At 45.1% G+C, this 16,272-nt stretch overlaps 1 protein-coding gene across 2 annotated transcripts in view; it reads left to right on the top strand.

The window, feature by feature from the left end:
• The window catches only part of QSOX2 (quiescin sulfhydryl oxidase 2), a 42,880-nt gene that overhangs the window by 15,571 nt on the left and 11,037 nt on the right, over positions 1-16,272 (top strand). For both annotated transcript variants that reach the window (XM_040404799.1, XM_040404800.1), the window contains exons 7-10: positions 2,505-2,648; positions 2,993-3,122; positions 10,068-10,190; positions 10,966-11,116. In XM_040404799.1, the coding sequence (XP_040260733.1) occupies positions 2,505-2,648; positions 2,993-3,122; positions 10,068-10,190; positions 10,966-11,116 (548 nt within the window). The remainder of the gene's footprint in view (positions 1-2,504; positions 2,649-2,992; positions 3,123-10,067; positions 10,191-10,965; positions 11,117-16,272) is intronic.

Raw genomic sequence — 16,272 nt, 5'->3', positions numbered from 1 at the left:
CACTGAGAAAACCATTGAATATTTATACAGCTCCAGTCCAAATTCGGTGAAAGCCAAAGAATTTTAATTTTTTTAAATTTTTGTTTTCTTTGTATTACAATACTTATTACTTTTTTTTTACTATTTAATATATATATATATATATATATATATATATTTATATACAGGCAAACATTTTTTTTTTCTATGATCCTACTTGCCATTGTAACACTATGATCCATCATTCAGACTGGGCATTCGAGTCTTTCTATCTATTTGTCCTGTTAAAGACGTGACGTCATTTTGCCCAGTGGGCATGTTTTATTCTTTAGGCAGGACACAGCTGTTCGTGGAGCACACGGGGCGGTAATATTTGGTGGGGTAGAAAGCTGTACTGTTTGGCTACATGCACGTGGTGCCTATTAAATGGAAAAAATCTGCAGCATAACACAGGGCCAGCTAAGTAGATGAGATTTTCAAAATCTCATGCACACGGGCACAAACTTTCCATGTGGATTTAGAAATCTGCGGTATGTCAGTTGTTTGTGCAGATTTTGCATGGCAACGGGCGGCATCTGGGGCCGATCTGCAAGTAACACGTGCGGAAATGCAGTGAAATCTGTGCGGAAGCTTTGCAGTGTGGAGAGACCGCATGTGTTTACTTGCAGTTGTGATTGTGTAGAGAATTATCCTTAGGGCTGGGCGATTTATTGAATTAATTTGATTAATTTTGGAAATCCTCTACGCTTTCTCTCGACCGGAGCGCTGTATCAACGCAGGCTGTGTAGTCAGGGACTGGAGAAGACCCCGCATGTGCTGCACTGCGAATCACTGCGGGAGCCCAGCATTTGGGTAACACACCGTACACCCCACTGCAGGGCCGCACATCACACGCTCTGCATCATTACATCATCATAGCCGCCTGCGCCATCTTACTACACCTCATAGACTGCGCTGTGCCCAGGAGACAACATCTTATTGCACCCCTGGGTGCCGCCTATAAGAGGTGAGAGAGAAATACAGTACACCCCCCTATATACAGGACACCCCCTCTATATAGTACACCCCCCTATATACAGGACACCCCCTCTATATAGTACACCCCCCTATATACAGGACACCCCCTCTATATAGTACACCCCCCTATATACAGGACACCCCCTCTATATAGTACACCCCCCTATATACAGGACACCCCCTCTATATAGTACACCCCCTCTATATAGTACACCCCCTATATACAGGACACCCCCTATATACAGGACACCCCCTATATACAGGACACCCCCTATATACAGGACACCCCCTATATACAGGACACCCCCTATATACAGGACACCCCCTATATACAGGACACCCCCTCTATACAGTGAACCTCCTATATATACAGGACACTGATGGCTAACCTCCGGCACTCCAGCTGTGGTAAAACTACGACTCTCACGATGCACACTTGCTTGGCTGTTCTCTATAGAAATGAATGGAGCATGCTGGGAGTAGTAGTTTCACCACAACTGGAGTGCCGGAAGTTAGCCATCACTGCTCTATACAGTGCATCCCTCTATATACAGGACACCCCCTGTGTACAGGATATCTCCTCTGTACAAGACACCCCACTATGTACAGTGTAAGAGTGTACCCTCTTTATACAGTGCACCCCATATATACAGGACATCCTTCTATATACACGATACCCTACTATATACAGTGCACCCCATCTATACAGGGACCCCCCTCCCCCTCTCCATATGCATCAGTACGTAAGGCATGTGAGGTAAAGTTAGGGCCCCCATACACTTGTCCGGGCCCTCTGCTTGACCACATATTAATGGGGGTCGCTATTAAAGTCCTGGAAACCCCCTTTAATCTGAATTTAGTCTGGGACATGAGGCCTCATTCATGAAAACTGTGTAATAGAAAGAACAGGCCTTGTTACCCATAGTAACCAATCAGAGTGCAGCTTTCATTTTCCCACAGCAGTTAGAGAAATGAAAGCTGAGCTCTGATTGGTTGCTATGGGCAACGAGGCCTGTTCTCAGGGCTGATAAATCAGGCCCAATGATGCAGACTTACTAATCCTTTCTAATATGTCAACAGTAGAAACTCTTCACGTGAGTAAGTGGGTGTGGCTTAGCAGAAGTGGGTGTGGTTTAACAAAAGGGGTGTGACTTCACTTTTCAGAGCCCCTTTGGAAAATGAAAGGTGGAATTTGATTGGTTGCTAGGGGCAACAAAGCCAGTTTTCCTTTATACCGGTTTCGATAAATCTCCTGATGATAAATCTGGTGCATATTTAGACGCTTTCACCGCCTTTTGGTTGGTTTACTTTGTGGCCCTATTTTGCGCACCCCTTTTGTTAAACCACACCCATTTCTGCTAAGCCACACCCACTTACCCGCATGAAGAGCAGAAAGCACCTGAAACACTTAAATATGGAAAACAATATGTGCATCCGAATTCTGGGGCCCCATAACTCGTTACCTGGCCATGTCCGCTTCATAGTGTTTTTTTTTCCCCCCTCTGCAGTGTGAAGCCCCTGCGCTCTGTGGTCTCCTCTCATTTGAAGTCCTTGCCAGGGGTAAGGAAGAAAGCCGGGGCTCACTCAGCGCTACCCGAGAGGCTCCCCAGCGAGGACAAAGAGGAAGACGTGGCATGGAAGGACTACGATAAGTAAGGCCGATCTGCGGTCACCAGACTGGCGCTGGCTTTCGTCCGCCATTATAATCCCAATACATAAAATATGAATATTTGCTCAAGAATTGATAAACCGTCGGCCAATCGGCTGTGTCTGGTATTGCGGATTAACCCCGGTCGCTTGAGCTGCAGTATCAGGCAAAGCCTTTGGCCAAGAGTGGCGCTGGTTTTTTTTTTTTTTTTTTTTTTTAAAGGCCATCTTTTTATCTCCCAATGTAATCTGCTTCTCCATTAGTATTTGCTGCAGTCCTTGCTGCTCCAACCCAAATATATTGTGATTTGTGTTGTTTTTTTGTTTTTGTTTTTTTGTTTTAATAAAGGTCCAAGTTGTATGCAGCCGACCTGGAGTCCTCCTTACATTACCTGCTCCGGGTGGAACTTGCCACTCACCAGACGCTGGAAGGAGAGAAGCTGAAAACCTTCAAGGATTTTGTCATCCTGCTGTATAAGGTCAGTTGGCATTGCTGTGCCCGGGCAGTCTGCAACTAGTGAAATGCACTATATTCATTTTTTAGGGCGATATTTTACTTCGAATGCCAGCAATCCGCTCCAAGTTTTGCTTTTTGGCAAAAAAAATTTCAGCTTTCCTTTGATTTTAATGGGAGAATGTGCGTGGATTTCGCTCCAAGATAGAGCATTCTGCTGAAAAAAAGCAAATTCTGCCACCGATTGAAATGAATAGTATGCTTTTTAGAGGCATTTTTTTGCACAGAAAACTGGTGAATTCATGCAGGTTTTTTTTTGTTTTGTTTTTTTTTTTAGCACTTTTGTGTTTTAGGCTACTTTCACACTTGCGCTTGATCGGATCCGTTCTGAACGGATCCGATCATATTAATGCAGACGGAGGATCCGTTCAGTACGGATCCGTCTGCATTAATAACTTAGAAAAATTTCTAAGTGCGAAAGTAGCCTGAGCGGATCCGTTCAGACTTTCAATGTAAAGTCAATAGGGGACGGATCCGCTTGAAGATTGAGCCATATGGTGTCATCTTCAAGCGGATCCGTTCCCATTGACTTACATTGTAAGTCTGGACGGATCCGCACGGCCAGGCGGACACCCGAACGCTGCAAGCAGCGTTCAGCTGTCCGCCTGGCCGTGCGGAGGCGAGCGGAGCGGAGGCTGAACGCCGCCAGACTGATGCAGTCTGAGCGGATCCGCATCCATTCAGACTGCATCAGGGCTGGACGGAAGCGTTCTGCTCCGCTCGTGAGCCCCTTCAAACGGAGCTCACGAGCGGACAGCAGAACGCTAGTGTGAAAGTAGCCTAAGTTGCATTTTTGCTGCTTTTTTTTTTTTCTTCAAAAATTAGGGCAGACAAGCATTTTTTTTTCAAGGCGATTTTTGTGTCTTGTTCTTTTGTTTTTAAAAAATGCAGTTTGTTGAAGCAATGATGTTTTGTTCAGATGTTTTTCCTATCTGCTTTTTGTTTTGTTTTTTTTAAGTGATGAATGGGATTGCCTTTTTTTTTTTTTTTTTTTTTTTAAATGCCACTCATGTTTCAGAAAATATATCGTAGCGACATATCAAAGGTTTTGATCAGTGGGGGTCTGAGCCCTGAAACCTCCACCAATCGCTGGAACAAGAAGAAAGAAGCGCTAACCTATCTCTCTCTCTCTCTCTCCTCATTGCAGGAGACGGGCTCAATAGGAAGTCCATGGGCCCGTCTCGATTTCATCTCCTGTAGCGAGGAGAGAGAGAGCACGATATGTGAACACTTCTGACAATCATTGGGGCCTCAGCACACCGACCCCCACAAATCAAAAGTTTTGATCTGTCACTTTGACATACAAAAAGTTTTTAGAGAAATTCAGTGACCCTTTAAATACCACCCCCTCCCCACCTAACTGGTGAATCCCGGGCTGTCTTCCCTGCATTTAGACTTCCAGCACGGATGGTGTCACGTGCACTGCTGCAGTCAATGACTGGCCTCAGCAGTGACGTGTCCCCAAGACATAGGTCGGCAAAGTAGGGGGTTATTTAAAAAAAAAAAGTGAATCCTGGATAACCCCTTTAACTTCTTTCCGCATTATCACGTACATGTACGTGAGCGAATGTGGCTCCTTGCCGCATCCTCATGTGCATGTACGTGATGGTATCGGGCGAGTTCAGGAGCTGCACCTGCCCGATCCGCAGCACGGGCCCGGCTGTTAGGCCTCTTGCACAAGAACGTTTTTTGTTTGTTTTTTCCCGTTTAGGTTCCGTTTTTTTTGCGTTCCGTATATGGACCATATACGGAACCATTCATTTCAATGGGTCCGCAAAAAAAAAGGAAGGTACTCCATATGACTTCCGTTTCCGTATTTACGTTGTTCCGTACAAAGATAGAACATGTCCTATTATTGTCCGCCTAACGGACAAGGATAGTACTGTTCTATCAGGAGCCAGCTGTTCCGTTCCGCAAAAAACGGAATGCAAACGGACGTATTATAATAAAAAAAATTCAAGTTTCAAGTAAAAAAAAAAAAGCGTCCTTTTTCCAAAATAAAGTAAAAATAAAATTGTAAAAAATAGGGAAAAAAAGAAAAGTAGACATATTACGTATCGCCGCGTTCGTATAGACCTGCTCTATAAATAAATCACATGACCTAACCCCTCAGGTGAACACTGTCAAAAAAGTTAAATAAAAACTGTGCTAAAAAAAAACTTTTTTTGTCACCTTACATCACTAAAAGCGATCAAAAAGGCGTTTCCCCACCAAAATAGTATTAATCGAACAATCACCTCATCCTGCAAAAAATAATCCCCTACCTAAAACAATCGCCCAAAAAATTCAAATACTATGGCTCTCACACTATGAAGACACTAAAACATGATTGATTTATTTTTTGTTTGTTTCAAAAATATTAGTGTATATTAGGTATTGCCACGTCCATAACGACCTGCTCTATAAAAATATCACATGAGTTAACCCCTCAGGTGAACACCATAAAAAAAAATATAGAAACGGTGTAAAAAAACATTTTTTGTCACCTTACACCACAAACAGTGTAATACCAAGCGATTAAATAGTCACACGCACCCCAAAATCATACCAATCAAACCGCCATCTCATCCTGCAAAAAATGAGACCCTACCTAAGACTATCGCCCAAAAAATATAAAAAACTGTGGCTCTCAGAATATGGAGACACTAAAACATGATTTTCTTTGTTTCAAAAATGCTTATTGTGTAAAACTTTAATAAATAATAAAAAGTATACATATTAGATATTGCCACGTCCGTAGTGACCTGCTGTATAACCATATCACATGATCTAACCCCTCAGGTGAACAGTGTAAAAAAAAAAAAAATTTTTTGTCATCTTACATCACAAAAAGTGTAATACCAAGCGATCAAAAAGTCATACACACTCTAAAATTGTACCAATAAAACCGTCATCTCATCCCACAAAAAATGAGACCCCACATAAGCCAGTTGCACAAAAATAAAAAATAAACTATGGCTTTCAGAATATGGAGACACTAAAAAATCATTTTCCTTCAAAAATTCTTTATTATGTAAAACTGAAACAAACAACCAAACAAAATAGTCATAACTGGTATTGTCGTGTCTGTAACAACCTGCTCTATAAAAATAGCTCATGATCTAATCGGTCAGATGAACATTGTAAATAACAAAAAAATAAAACAGCTATTTTTTGTTACCTTGCCTCACACAAAGTGTAATATAGAGCAACCAAAAATCACATGTACCCTAAAATAGTACCAACAAAACTGCCACCTTCTCCCGTAGTTTCCAAAATGAGGTCATTTTTAGGAGTTTATACTCTAGGGGTGCATTCGGGGGTCTTCAAATGTGATATTGCCTTCCAAAAACCATATGGCGCTCCTTTCCTTCTGTGACCTGCGGTGTGCCCGTACAGCATTTTACGATCACAAATGGGGTGTTTCTGTAATCTACAGAATCAGGGTAATAAATATTGAGTTTTGTTTGGCTGTTAACCCTTGCTTTGTTACTGGAAAAAAATTGATTAAAATGGAAAATCTGCCCAAAAAGTTAAATTCTGAAATTTCATCTCCATTTTTCTTTAATTCTTGTGGAACACCTAAAGGGTTAACAAAGTTTGTGAAATCAGTTTTGAATACCTTGAGGGGTGTAGTTTCTAAAATGGGGTCATTTTTGGATGATTTCTATTATGTAAGCCTCGCAAAGTGACTTCAGACCTGAACTGGTCCTGAAAAAGTGGGTTTTGGAAATTTTCTGAAAAATTTCAAGATTTGCTTCTAAACTTCTAAGCCTTCTAAAAAAAAAAATGGCATTCACAAAATGATCCAGACATAAAGTAGACATATGGAGAATGTAAAGTAATAACTATTTTTGGAGGTATTACTGTCTATTATAAAAGTAGAGAAATTGAAATTTTAGAAATTTGCTAATTTTTCCAAATTTTGGGTAAATTTTTTTTATTTATTTTTTTAATAAGTAAAAATGAACTTTTTTGACTTAATTTTACCACTGTCATAAAGTACAATATGTGACGAGAAAACAATCTCAGAATGGCCTGGATAAATAAAAGTGTGTTAACGTTATTACCACATAAAGTGACACATCTCAGATTTGCTAAAAATGGCCTGGTCCTGAAGGTGAAAAATGGCAGGGTCCTGAAGGTTAAAACGAGCTTGGTCTTGAAGGGGTTAAAGAGCTCGTACAGGACATGGCTGCTTTCTTGCACAAACAGCGCCGCACCTGTCCACAGGTTGAGTCTGCAGCCTAGTTCTACTGAAATGACCAAGGACTGAGCTGCAATGCCATGCACAACCTGTGGCCAGCGGTGGCGCTGTTTTTGGAAGAAAGCAGCCATCGTATCTTGTATAATGCTTTAGATATTATATTTACTATTGCATTCTGATTGGCTGCCACATGTAATTACTTTCCTTTTTACACATAAGCCCCAGTATCTTGGCTTTACTGGTGAAGTTGATGAAATCCTCCCTTCTTCCCCAGTATATTTGAAAGGCGGATGGATTACTCCCGTAATAACGTGTATGTGTCGCTGTATCGGGTTACATACCCCGGCGTGAGCGCGTTATCTGCGCAGGAATTATATCATCTATGTAATACGGATGTGAGCTTTAGAGTCAGATCAAACAGCCATGAAACGTAACACGGGCGGCGCAGAGATCCAGTGGTGTCCTCCATTAAGAAAATTGTCATCGTCCATTTCAGCTGCCACATGAGATTTTGTACTTTATAAATAAAGCTAGGTGAGATTATCCGGGGGAGGGTATCTTTTGGTAAACCCCTAACCTGTGCCTGTATATATTGTAGATTATACTAAAAGCAGGCACTTCTTTTTTTTTCTTTTTTTTTCTTTTTTTTATTATAATGTCTTGCTGCAGTGGCTGTATGGTAAGATGATTAGTGATTTCTGAGCTGCAGTACCAGACGTGGCCCAAAAACAAGGGTGGCGCTTGTTTTTGTTAAAAAAAAAAAAAAAAAAAACAGGTCGTCTTTTGTAATTTTGGACAAGCCCTTTAAAGGGATGGGCCCACAATGGACATGCATTACCTATCCCGGTGTTTTGGATGGCAAGAGCAGCACGGCAGAACGTGGCATGCTTCCTGTGAAAAATTCTGCAGTGGCAAATGAGAGCAGTATGCTGTGCACAGCTTAGTATGGAAAAAATATGGTATCGAACGGGTTAAAAAAGTATTGATTATTTCATACCCGGTGCAACCCCCTTTAAATAGCTCCGTGCTGAGCCATTGGAAGCATTAAGGAATTACCATTGAAGCGATTGCCTTATGTATTCATGCCTGTGTAACACAAATCAGTGTGTGTGTGTCAGGCGGCGGTGCCCTGTGGATAGGCTCCAGTTACATCTGTTGCCAGGAGGGTAGAGCGGTGTCTGCATGCCTGGCTGAGCGTGCCCCTCCTGCCGGTAACTCGCCCAATGGGGTGGCGAGGTCTGAAATCTGTGCCTGTCCTGATTCCATGTGTAGTGTGTTAATCTGCCTGTCACATTATCTGCGCTCCTGCGATGCCATCACTCTCTAATGCTTTTAGCAGAAAAGACTCAGTATCCTCATTTAGTCGATCAAAAATTTTCACCGGCCGTGTACACGGCAAGCCGGGATCGGAGCTTCAGGTTAACAGGGTTGTGGGGGAAAAAAAAACATGTCTGCTGTCTTCTAGAAGTAGCGCCACCCTTATCCAGAGGCTGTGTCTGGTTAAAATACCCGACAGCATGGCACATGGAGAACAGAGGGGCTGTTTCTGGAAGAAATTTTTTTTATTTTTTTTTTATTTTTTTAGGGGATTGCTTAAAGGCTATGGACACCTTTGGGGCAATTTCTTTTTTTTTATGATTGCATTTTACTCATTTTATGCTAAAAATTGCCTTTTCAATTAGTCTTTATTAAAAATGTTCAGCCATTTCTGAGATGGTGGGGTTAAGGTCCCTTTACACACTCCTTCCCGGCATTCGGCTTTACATACAGCGATCTCCTCCACGGTATGGGGAGGAGTGATCCCTAATGCTGTCGCTCGTCCCCATACTGATTCGTTGTTTGCCAGCAGCAGAGCGTGATTAGACGGCACCATCTGCCCCCGGCAAGCAATGATTTTTTGTGTCTATTACAACTTTACATCGCCAAATAATCGCTAACTAGCGTTCTTTGGCGGATTCTCGGCCTTTGTTAAGGGCCCTTCAAATATCAATCTGTTTGCAAAGTATCGCTTCTCAATCCTATCAGCTGACGGCTCAAGTGAAGTCCTATCTCTGATCTCCTGACCTCATAAACCTTCTTTTAAGCCATATTCTTTAGCCGTTTGGTAAGAGTTTAGCTATAAAGAATGTTTGTGAGGTCAGGAGATCAGAGATAAGACTTCATATGAGCCTTCAGCTGACGGGACTGAAACAGACAGATTTTTTAACCCATGTATCTCAAAAAAGGCTGAACATTTTTAGTAAAAACCATTAAAAAAAATTAAGTGCAATCATAAAAAAAAAATAGCCCCAAAGGTGTCCATATCCTTTAATTAACAATTCCACAGCATAGAGTTGTCACTTCATATGTATGTTGCTTTCAGATGCTCGTCGACCTGCACATCCGTTTTTGAGACGCGCCGTTAGCACGCTGATCACATGGATGCACTGATTAGCATAAAGTGGGCGCCTTTCATTGCCCCCCCAACCCTTCCCATCTGTTAAAGACCCAGTAATAGTCCATGGGTGACAGAACCAGGGTGACAACTTACAGTTCCCCCTGAGGCCTTGTATTATTTGGGGGGCCGGGGGTTTCCCAGCCAAAAAATCCGCTGGGGACGAACAAGAAGATGCTGATCTAAAATGTACAAGCCCTTTAATAACCAGAAATCTTCGATGCTTCTTTACTGTGACGTTATGTTTTCTCGATTTTGTCTTTTTATCGACTGTTCGCTCTTCCTTCCAGTTGTTCCCAGGGCGCCCCCATGTGGTAAAACTTCTGGAAACGCTGCAGGAGTGGCTCGTCAGTATGCCGCTGGACAAGATCCCTTATGATGCCATCTTGGACCTGGTCAACAACAAAATGCGGGTGTGTTTATGAGAAGATTTACTGATAATAGGTCATTCCATAAAATAGGAAGGTGGGACGCTCTTTCAAGCGCAACTGTCAGCAGGATCAGCCCCGGTAAAGCAGGCATGCTGCCTGGTAGGGTTGATCCGGCTGATTAAGAAGATACCTGTCTTGTTGCGTTCACAAGAAAAAAAGATATGGCGGCGTAAGAGAAAACTGGCTTAGTTGCCCATAGCAACCAATCAGATTGATCCTTTAATTTTCCAAAGGCACTGAAAGGTGGAATCTGATTGGTTGCTATGGGCAACTAAGCCCGTTTTCCGTAGCACCAGTTTTGATAAATCTCCTCCTTAGTCTTTATGCAATTGAGGGCTTCAGTGCACTAAGGGGCGTGGCCAGCACTGGAAAGATTAGGCCACGCCCCTCAAGTGCATATAAGGAGGAGATTTATCAAAACTGGTGCTAAGGAAAACGGGCTTAGTTGCCCATAGCAACCAATCAGATTCCACCCTTCATTTTTCAACGTGCCTTTGGAAAATTAAAGGTTGCTCTGGAAAAATGAATCCAGCCGGCAAAGAAGGCAATATGGAGAATCACAATACATTAGTAAGTGCCTGGTATTAACTTCCTCTAAATGATAAATGCCATGCGCTGCAGTGAGAGGACCCCTTTAATAGATCACAAGGATGCCGGATTTAAAAAGGGATTTTTATTGCACCCATTGGGATCCAGAAGGGGATCGGAGCCAGGCTGGTGGTCGGGTTCTTACACATGATCTCACAATGTTTTCTAGATCTCTGGAATCTACCTCACAAACCACGTGGAGTGGGTCGGCTGCCAGGGGAGCAGGGCACAGCTGAGAGGATACCCCTGCTCCCTCTGGATGCTGTTTCACAGTCTCACAGTGCAGGCGGCGGCGCAGCCAGATGCCCTGAGCAACACAGGTAAGATGGCATAGCCTGACATTGAAGCCACATCATTTCAATGTAACCTCTTTTTTAAGGTCACAGGTTGTCAGGGCATGCTGGGAGTTGTAGTCACCAGCAGCTGGAGAGCTCCATCTTGGAAACGACATGCATTATATAGGGCAGGGTTTTCTCCAACCTGTAGCTAAACTACAACCTTATCATGCACTGACAGCCTGTGTCTATCAGGGCATGATGGGAGATGTAGTTTTGCAGCAGGGTGGCGCTCACTGATTAAGGGCACACCCATGATGATACAGCCGGAGTTCTTGATGTGATTGCTGGAGACTAAATCTGGCTATACGATGGGAATCGCAGGACCTGGTGTGATGACTTTTTCCCTGCCCGTTCCTGTCAATCAAAGTGCAGAGAGAGCTGAGCCTCTAGGTGTAATGGTAACGCCCCCGTTGCTCCTAGAGGCTCATTTGCATATAGTAAAACATCATCATTTTTCTCAGCAATGCGGGCACATATAAACACGGGCACCAACACAGATGACTTCAGCTGCCAAGCGCACATGCAACAGATCTTCAAGAAACAGTGCCACTTTTTTTAAATGGCTGTGTCTGGTATTGCAGCTCAGCACAATTCTGGACCTGGTGGGGGGGAAGAAAGGGCAGACCTTTTTTTTTCTAAACTATGCGACAGTCCCCTAGGAGTAGGCAGGGAAGCTCCACGAAGCTGTGTATTGTAGGGTTTCCATTTAATGACACAAGTCGAAATCGTGAAACGGCTACATGCATACGAACGTTTGTTTCCGTGTCCGTTCTGTTTTTGGTTTTTTTTTTGCGGATAGGAGGCGAACACATTCATTTCAATGGGTCCACAAGAAATGCGGACAGCACACCATGTGCTGTCCACATCAGTATGTCCGTTCCGTAGCCCCGCAAAAAAAAATAGAACATGTCCTATTCTTGTCCGTTTTAGGCATTGTTACAATGGATCCGCAAAAAAAAACGGATGGCATATGGACGTCGTCTGTTTGTTTTTTAGTTTTTTTGCGGATCGCAAAACACATACGTTCGTGTGCATGTAGCCAAACTCTGATGAAATCTCTGATTGTGGGGGGTCCAACTCCCAGCGCCCCGCCGATCAGCTGTTTGAAGAGACCACGGCACTTCAGCTTAGTGAATGGCGCCGAGCTGCAATACCAAGCCCAGCCTAAGCTGCGGCCCCCTCAAACAGCTGATCATCGGGGGTCCTGGGTGTCGGTCCCCAGCCGACCTGAGTTTGATGCGCTATACTAAGGATAGTCATCCATATTGTAATCTCGGAAAACCCTTTTAATGTCAGTTGAGCCCTGCATATTTCGGCTGGCCTGCCAACCATCTAAGGTGTATGGGGGGCTCCTAACTCTCGCCTGGTGGCAGAGGAAAGATAGATTTGGCTGTAGGATTTCAATGGGAGAAAGCCACTGTCAGAGGGTGTCCGAGAGCGGCCAACTCCTCCTTCCCCTATTGAGAGCACATGCATGCTTGGCTGAGCGTGCATGTGTATGTGGGAGAGGCTTCAGGGGGCAAGGGTTTGGGGACCCTCAATTGCCATCTCAAATCCATGGTAAGCCTAAAGCCACACATAGCGATTGGTTTGACCAATATAAGCCCCCTCCGTGGTAAAAAATGTGGTTTTATAGTGGGTACGATGAAGTGACTGCAGGGGGGTGAGTGGAGCCCCTACACCCGTCCTATCGTTTTCAGCTATCGGTCACCCGTTCACCCTACAACCCCCCCGGGTGTCATGAATCGCCAGCGCTGAGAGACCGCTTCCTCTGCTAATATACGGCTCTGTCAGCGAGCGCCGGCCGCTCTCTGCCTCATTATTTGATTTTTAGAAATACTGTTACTCATTGATCACACAGAAAGCCATTAGGAGCAACAGGCCGAGGCCTTATCGACGGCACCGCCGACTCCCTGAGTTATGGGAACGCCCTTAAAGGTGCGCCCTCTAAAAAATAGAATGTCGATAATTGAATTGATATTGGCTGTTGTAGGAGGGGGTCAGAAGAGCAAAGACCCCCTCCTCCTGCTGCTAGAGCCTCCTCCTGAAGACAGTGTTTTTCTTCCACTCCATCTACAGTCCAGTATGAGTTCCTGCCCCCCCCCCCCCCCCCCCAAAAAAAAGATTATATATTTTGGCAAGTGACATATAATCAATACCACATTTACCCGTACATTAAAAGGGTTTCGGAGATCAGGATATGGATGACCTATTTTCCATCAATAGCTGATCGGTGGGGGTCTACCATCTTGGGGGGCCACACCGGCTTGATCCCATTCACTTTAAAAGGGCATGGCTTTAATCATCCTCATACAAGACCCCACAGGAATTACGATTGGGAGGGGGGGGGTGAAAATGGCAGTGACTCCATGATGCTGACGTCCCTGCTACCCAACAGGCCTGTAACAGTTAGAGGAGGTTGTCCAGGATTAGAAAAACATGGCTGCTTTCTTCTAGAAAGAGCTCCACTCTCTCTGTTCAATAAATGAGACCGAGTTGCAATACCAGATACCACCAGTGGGCGGGCGGGGGCGCCTTCTGGGAAAAAAATATCCATGTTTTTCTAATCCTGGAAATCCCTTTAAGGCCTCTTTCCCACGGGCGTGTGTGCCCCGTGGTCGTGCTGCGGGCCGCAATGCACGAGCACAGTCCGTGGGGCAGCCGCAGCAGATTGCTGACCCATTCACTTGAATGGGTCCGCGATCTGGCCGTTCCGCAAAAAGATAGGCTACGTTGCTTCCGTAGGGTTCCGTTCCGTTCCGCACCATTCCGCATCTCCGGATTTGCGGACACATTGAAGTGAATGGGTCTGCATCTGTGATGCGGAATGCCCACTGAATGGCGCCCGTGTATTGCGGATCCGCAAATGCGGTCTGCAATACGGCAACGGGGCGCACACGCCCGTGGGAAAGAGGCCTAATAATGATACACATCTGATTGCAGTAGCTTTAAAGGGTTTGCTTGGAATTGGTCAAATTTCATCCCCCCACTTCAGAAACGGCACCACTCACGGGTTGTGTCTGGTATTGCAGCTTGACCCCATTTACTTGAATGTGAATGAGCTGCAATACACAAACCATGGAGAAGACTGGGGCTTTTTCTCACCACAGAATTCTAGTTCTAGACAACCCCTTTAAGTGAGCCCTATGTTAACGGGTTTCATCTTGGTCCCTGTACTGAGAGGAGACGATGACCGCTGCAGCCATCCTATGAGACGTGACACCCCTTTGGCTACCTTATACACCCCACAAGGGTTGTTACCGAGCATTTCCAGAATATTAAACAGAATATCTGCCTGAAAGAGCTGGTCTTAAACATGGCTGCTTTCTTACATAAACAGGGCCACCACCTGTCCACAGGTTGCATGTGGCATTGCAACGCCCATTCACTTTAATAGCGTGGATCTGCAATACCAGAGCCGACCTATGGGCCGGTGTGGCGCTGTTTGCGGAAGAAAGCGGCCATATTGGAGTAACGACCACATGGTGTGGCGTTGAGGCCCATGCTGCGATCAAGAACCACACGACTTAAACAACGGGGTCTGATTTAGTTTAATTGGGACATGGTTCTTGATCGCAGCATGTCCACCCCTCCACCACGTCATGTGGTCATACCCTTAGCACGACCGCTGTTTTTGTCTGCATTTCTTGCGGGTCGGACGCGGACCCATTCACTTCAGTGGGGCTGCAAAAGATGGGGACCGCACTCCGTGTGCTGTCTGCTTCCGTATGTCCGTCCTGCAGCCCCCGCAGAAGATAGAACGTGTCAGCTTCTTGTCCGTTTTACAGAAAAGGAGAGGACCGTTCTCTAGAGGGCAAGACGTTCCGCTCCACAAAATGCAGGATGCACACGGCCGTATCCGTGTTTTTGCCGTGTGCATGAGCCCTTATTCCAATCCTTTACAGCGCAGTCTATAATATGGACCCCTGGAACCCTCTTATCACGGGAGGACCACATTGTCTCCACCCCAGGTGATACTGACTCCGTGTATTATGGTGTGTGTCCGCTTCTCTTGGGCGTCTGTCTTGATGTCTTTATTATATTTAATGGTTTTATACTTTATTACTTAGTAACCAGCCTGGAAGGGGTTACATCTCTTCCCTATAACCAGACCCGCTTCTATTGGCCGCCGCTGTGTGACCCTCAGCGCCGTCCTCTCCTGTAAGTGGTCCCGCACTTGTCGTCGGCCCCCTTCCCCAGAACGGCGGAGATCTGCCGAGCGCTCCTTCCGATGAAAGAATTGGGTCACTTTTTAGTCTGTGGATTATGTCTTGGGAAGGTTCCCCCCCCCCCCCCTCTCTCCTTATATCTTGCATTAAATCCCATGGAGTAAAAAGCCTGCAGCCTGCCTCTAATCCCCCCGCCACCAGGTACGGGTTTAATGGTTATTGTCCACTTTAGAGATTAGGGTAAAGCAGAATTGCGGTAGTTTGTGAGGAAGGAGAAAAGGAGGATTACACGATGATACGTGGCAGATGTCAGCACAAGATCCAGACGGGGACTTAGCCAAGAAAAAAAATAGAAAAAAACGAGCCATTTTGTCTCTTAACTCCTTAACCTTCAGACAATGGCTGGTGCTGCGGATTGTGGCTGACCTGGCGGCTAATGGAGGCCAGGCTTACGGCTAAACGCCAGGCGTCGCTACCCCTTGGATATTATCGGCGAGGTTGCGTGTTATAGATGAACAGTCTAATTGAAGCCCCAAAACCAAAGTATGGTGACCCGATGTACCAAGTGATTGTTGTACATATTCCCGCCATCGGCAGAATACAGCCTGTATTCTGCCATTTACTTTGCAGTCGCCACCTGCACTGCGCACGTCGCAGCAGCACAGCCATAGCGATTGCGCTGCTACTTGGGGCAATGGTGCAGGCGTGAGTCTCCGGATCTGTCAATCAGGAAGGGGGGGGGGGGGTCTTTTGAGCAGCGACCAGCCCCTCGCTGCCTAAGGCCTCGTGTACATGGCCGTACCTTGTCATTATGAAATAGTCGGGTAGGACCACCTCACCCGTGACCAAAAATGGAGCAACCAGAGACAGTGCTGCAATCAATTTCTACAGCTTCCCCCCCACTGTTGTTAAAAGCAGTTAAGTAGGTGAATGGGACACGAAGCCTATAGACAGGCCTGACTGCACCAC

Source organism: Bufo bufo, chromosome 8 (assembly GCF_905171765.1).
Source record: "Bufo bufo chromosome 8, aBufBuf1.1, whole genome shotgun sequence".
Classification (NCBI taxonomy): Eukaryota; Metazoa; Chordata; class Amphibia; order Anura; family Bufonidae; genus Bufo; species Bufo bufo.
The sequence above is the reverse complement of the archived record's forward strand: the minus strand, read 5'-3'. Positions and strand labels throughout refer to the sequence as shown.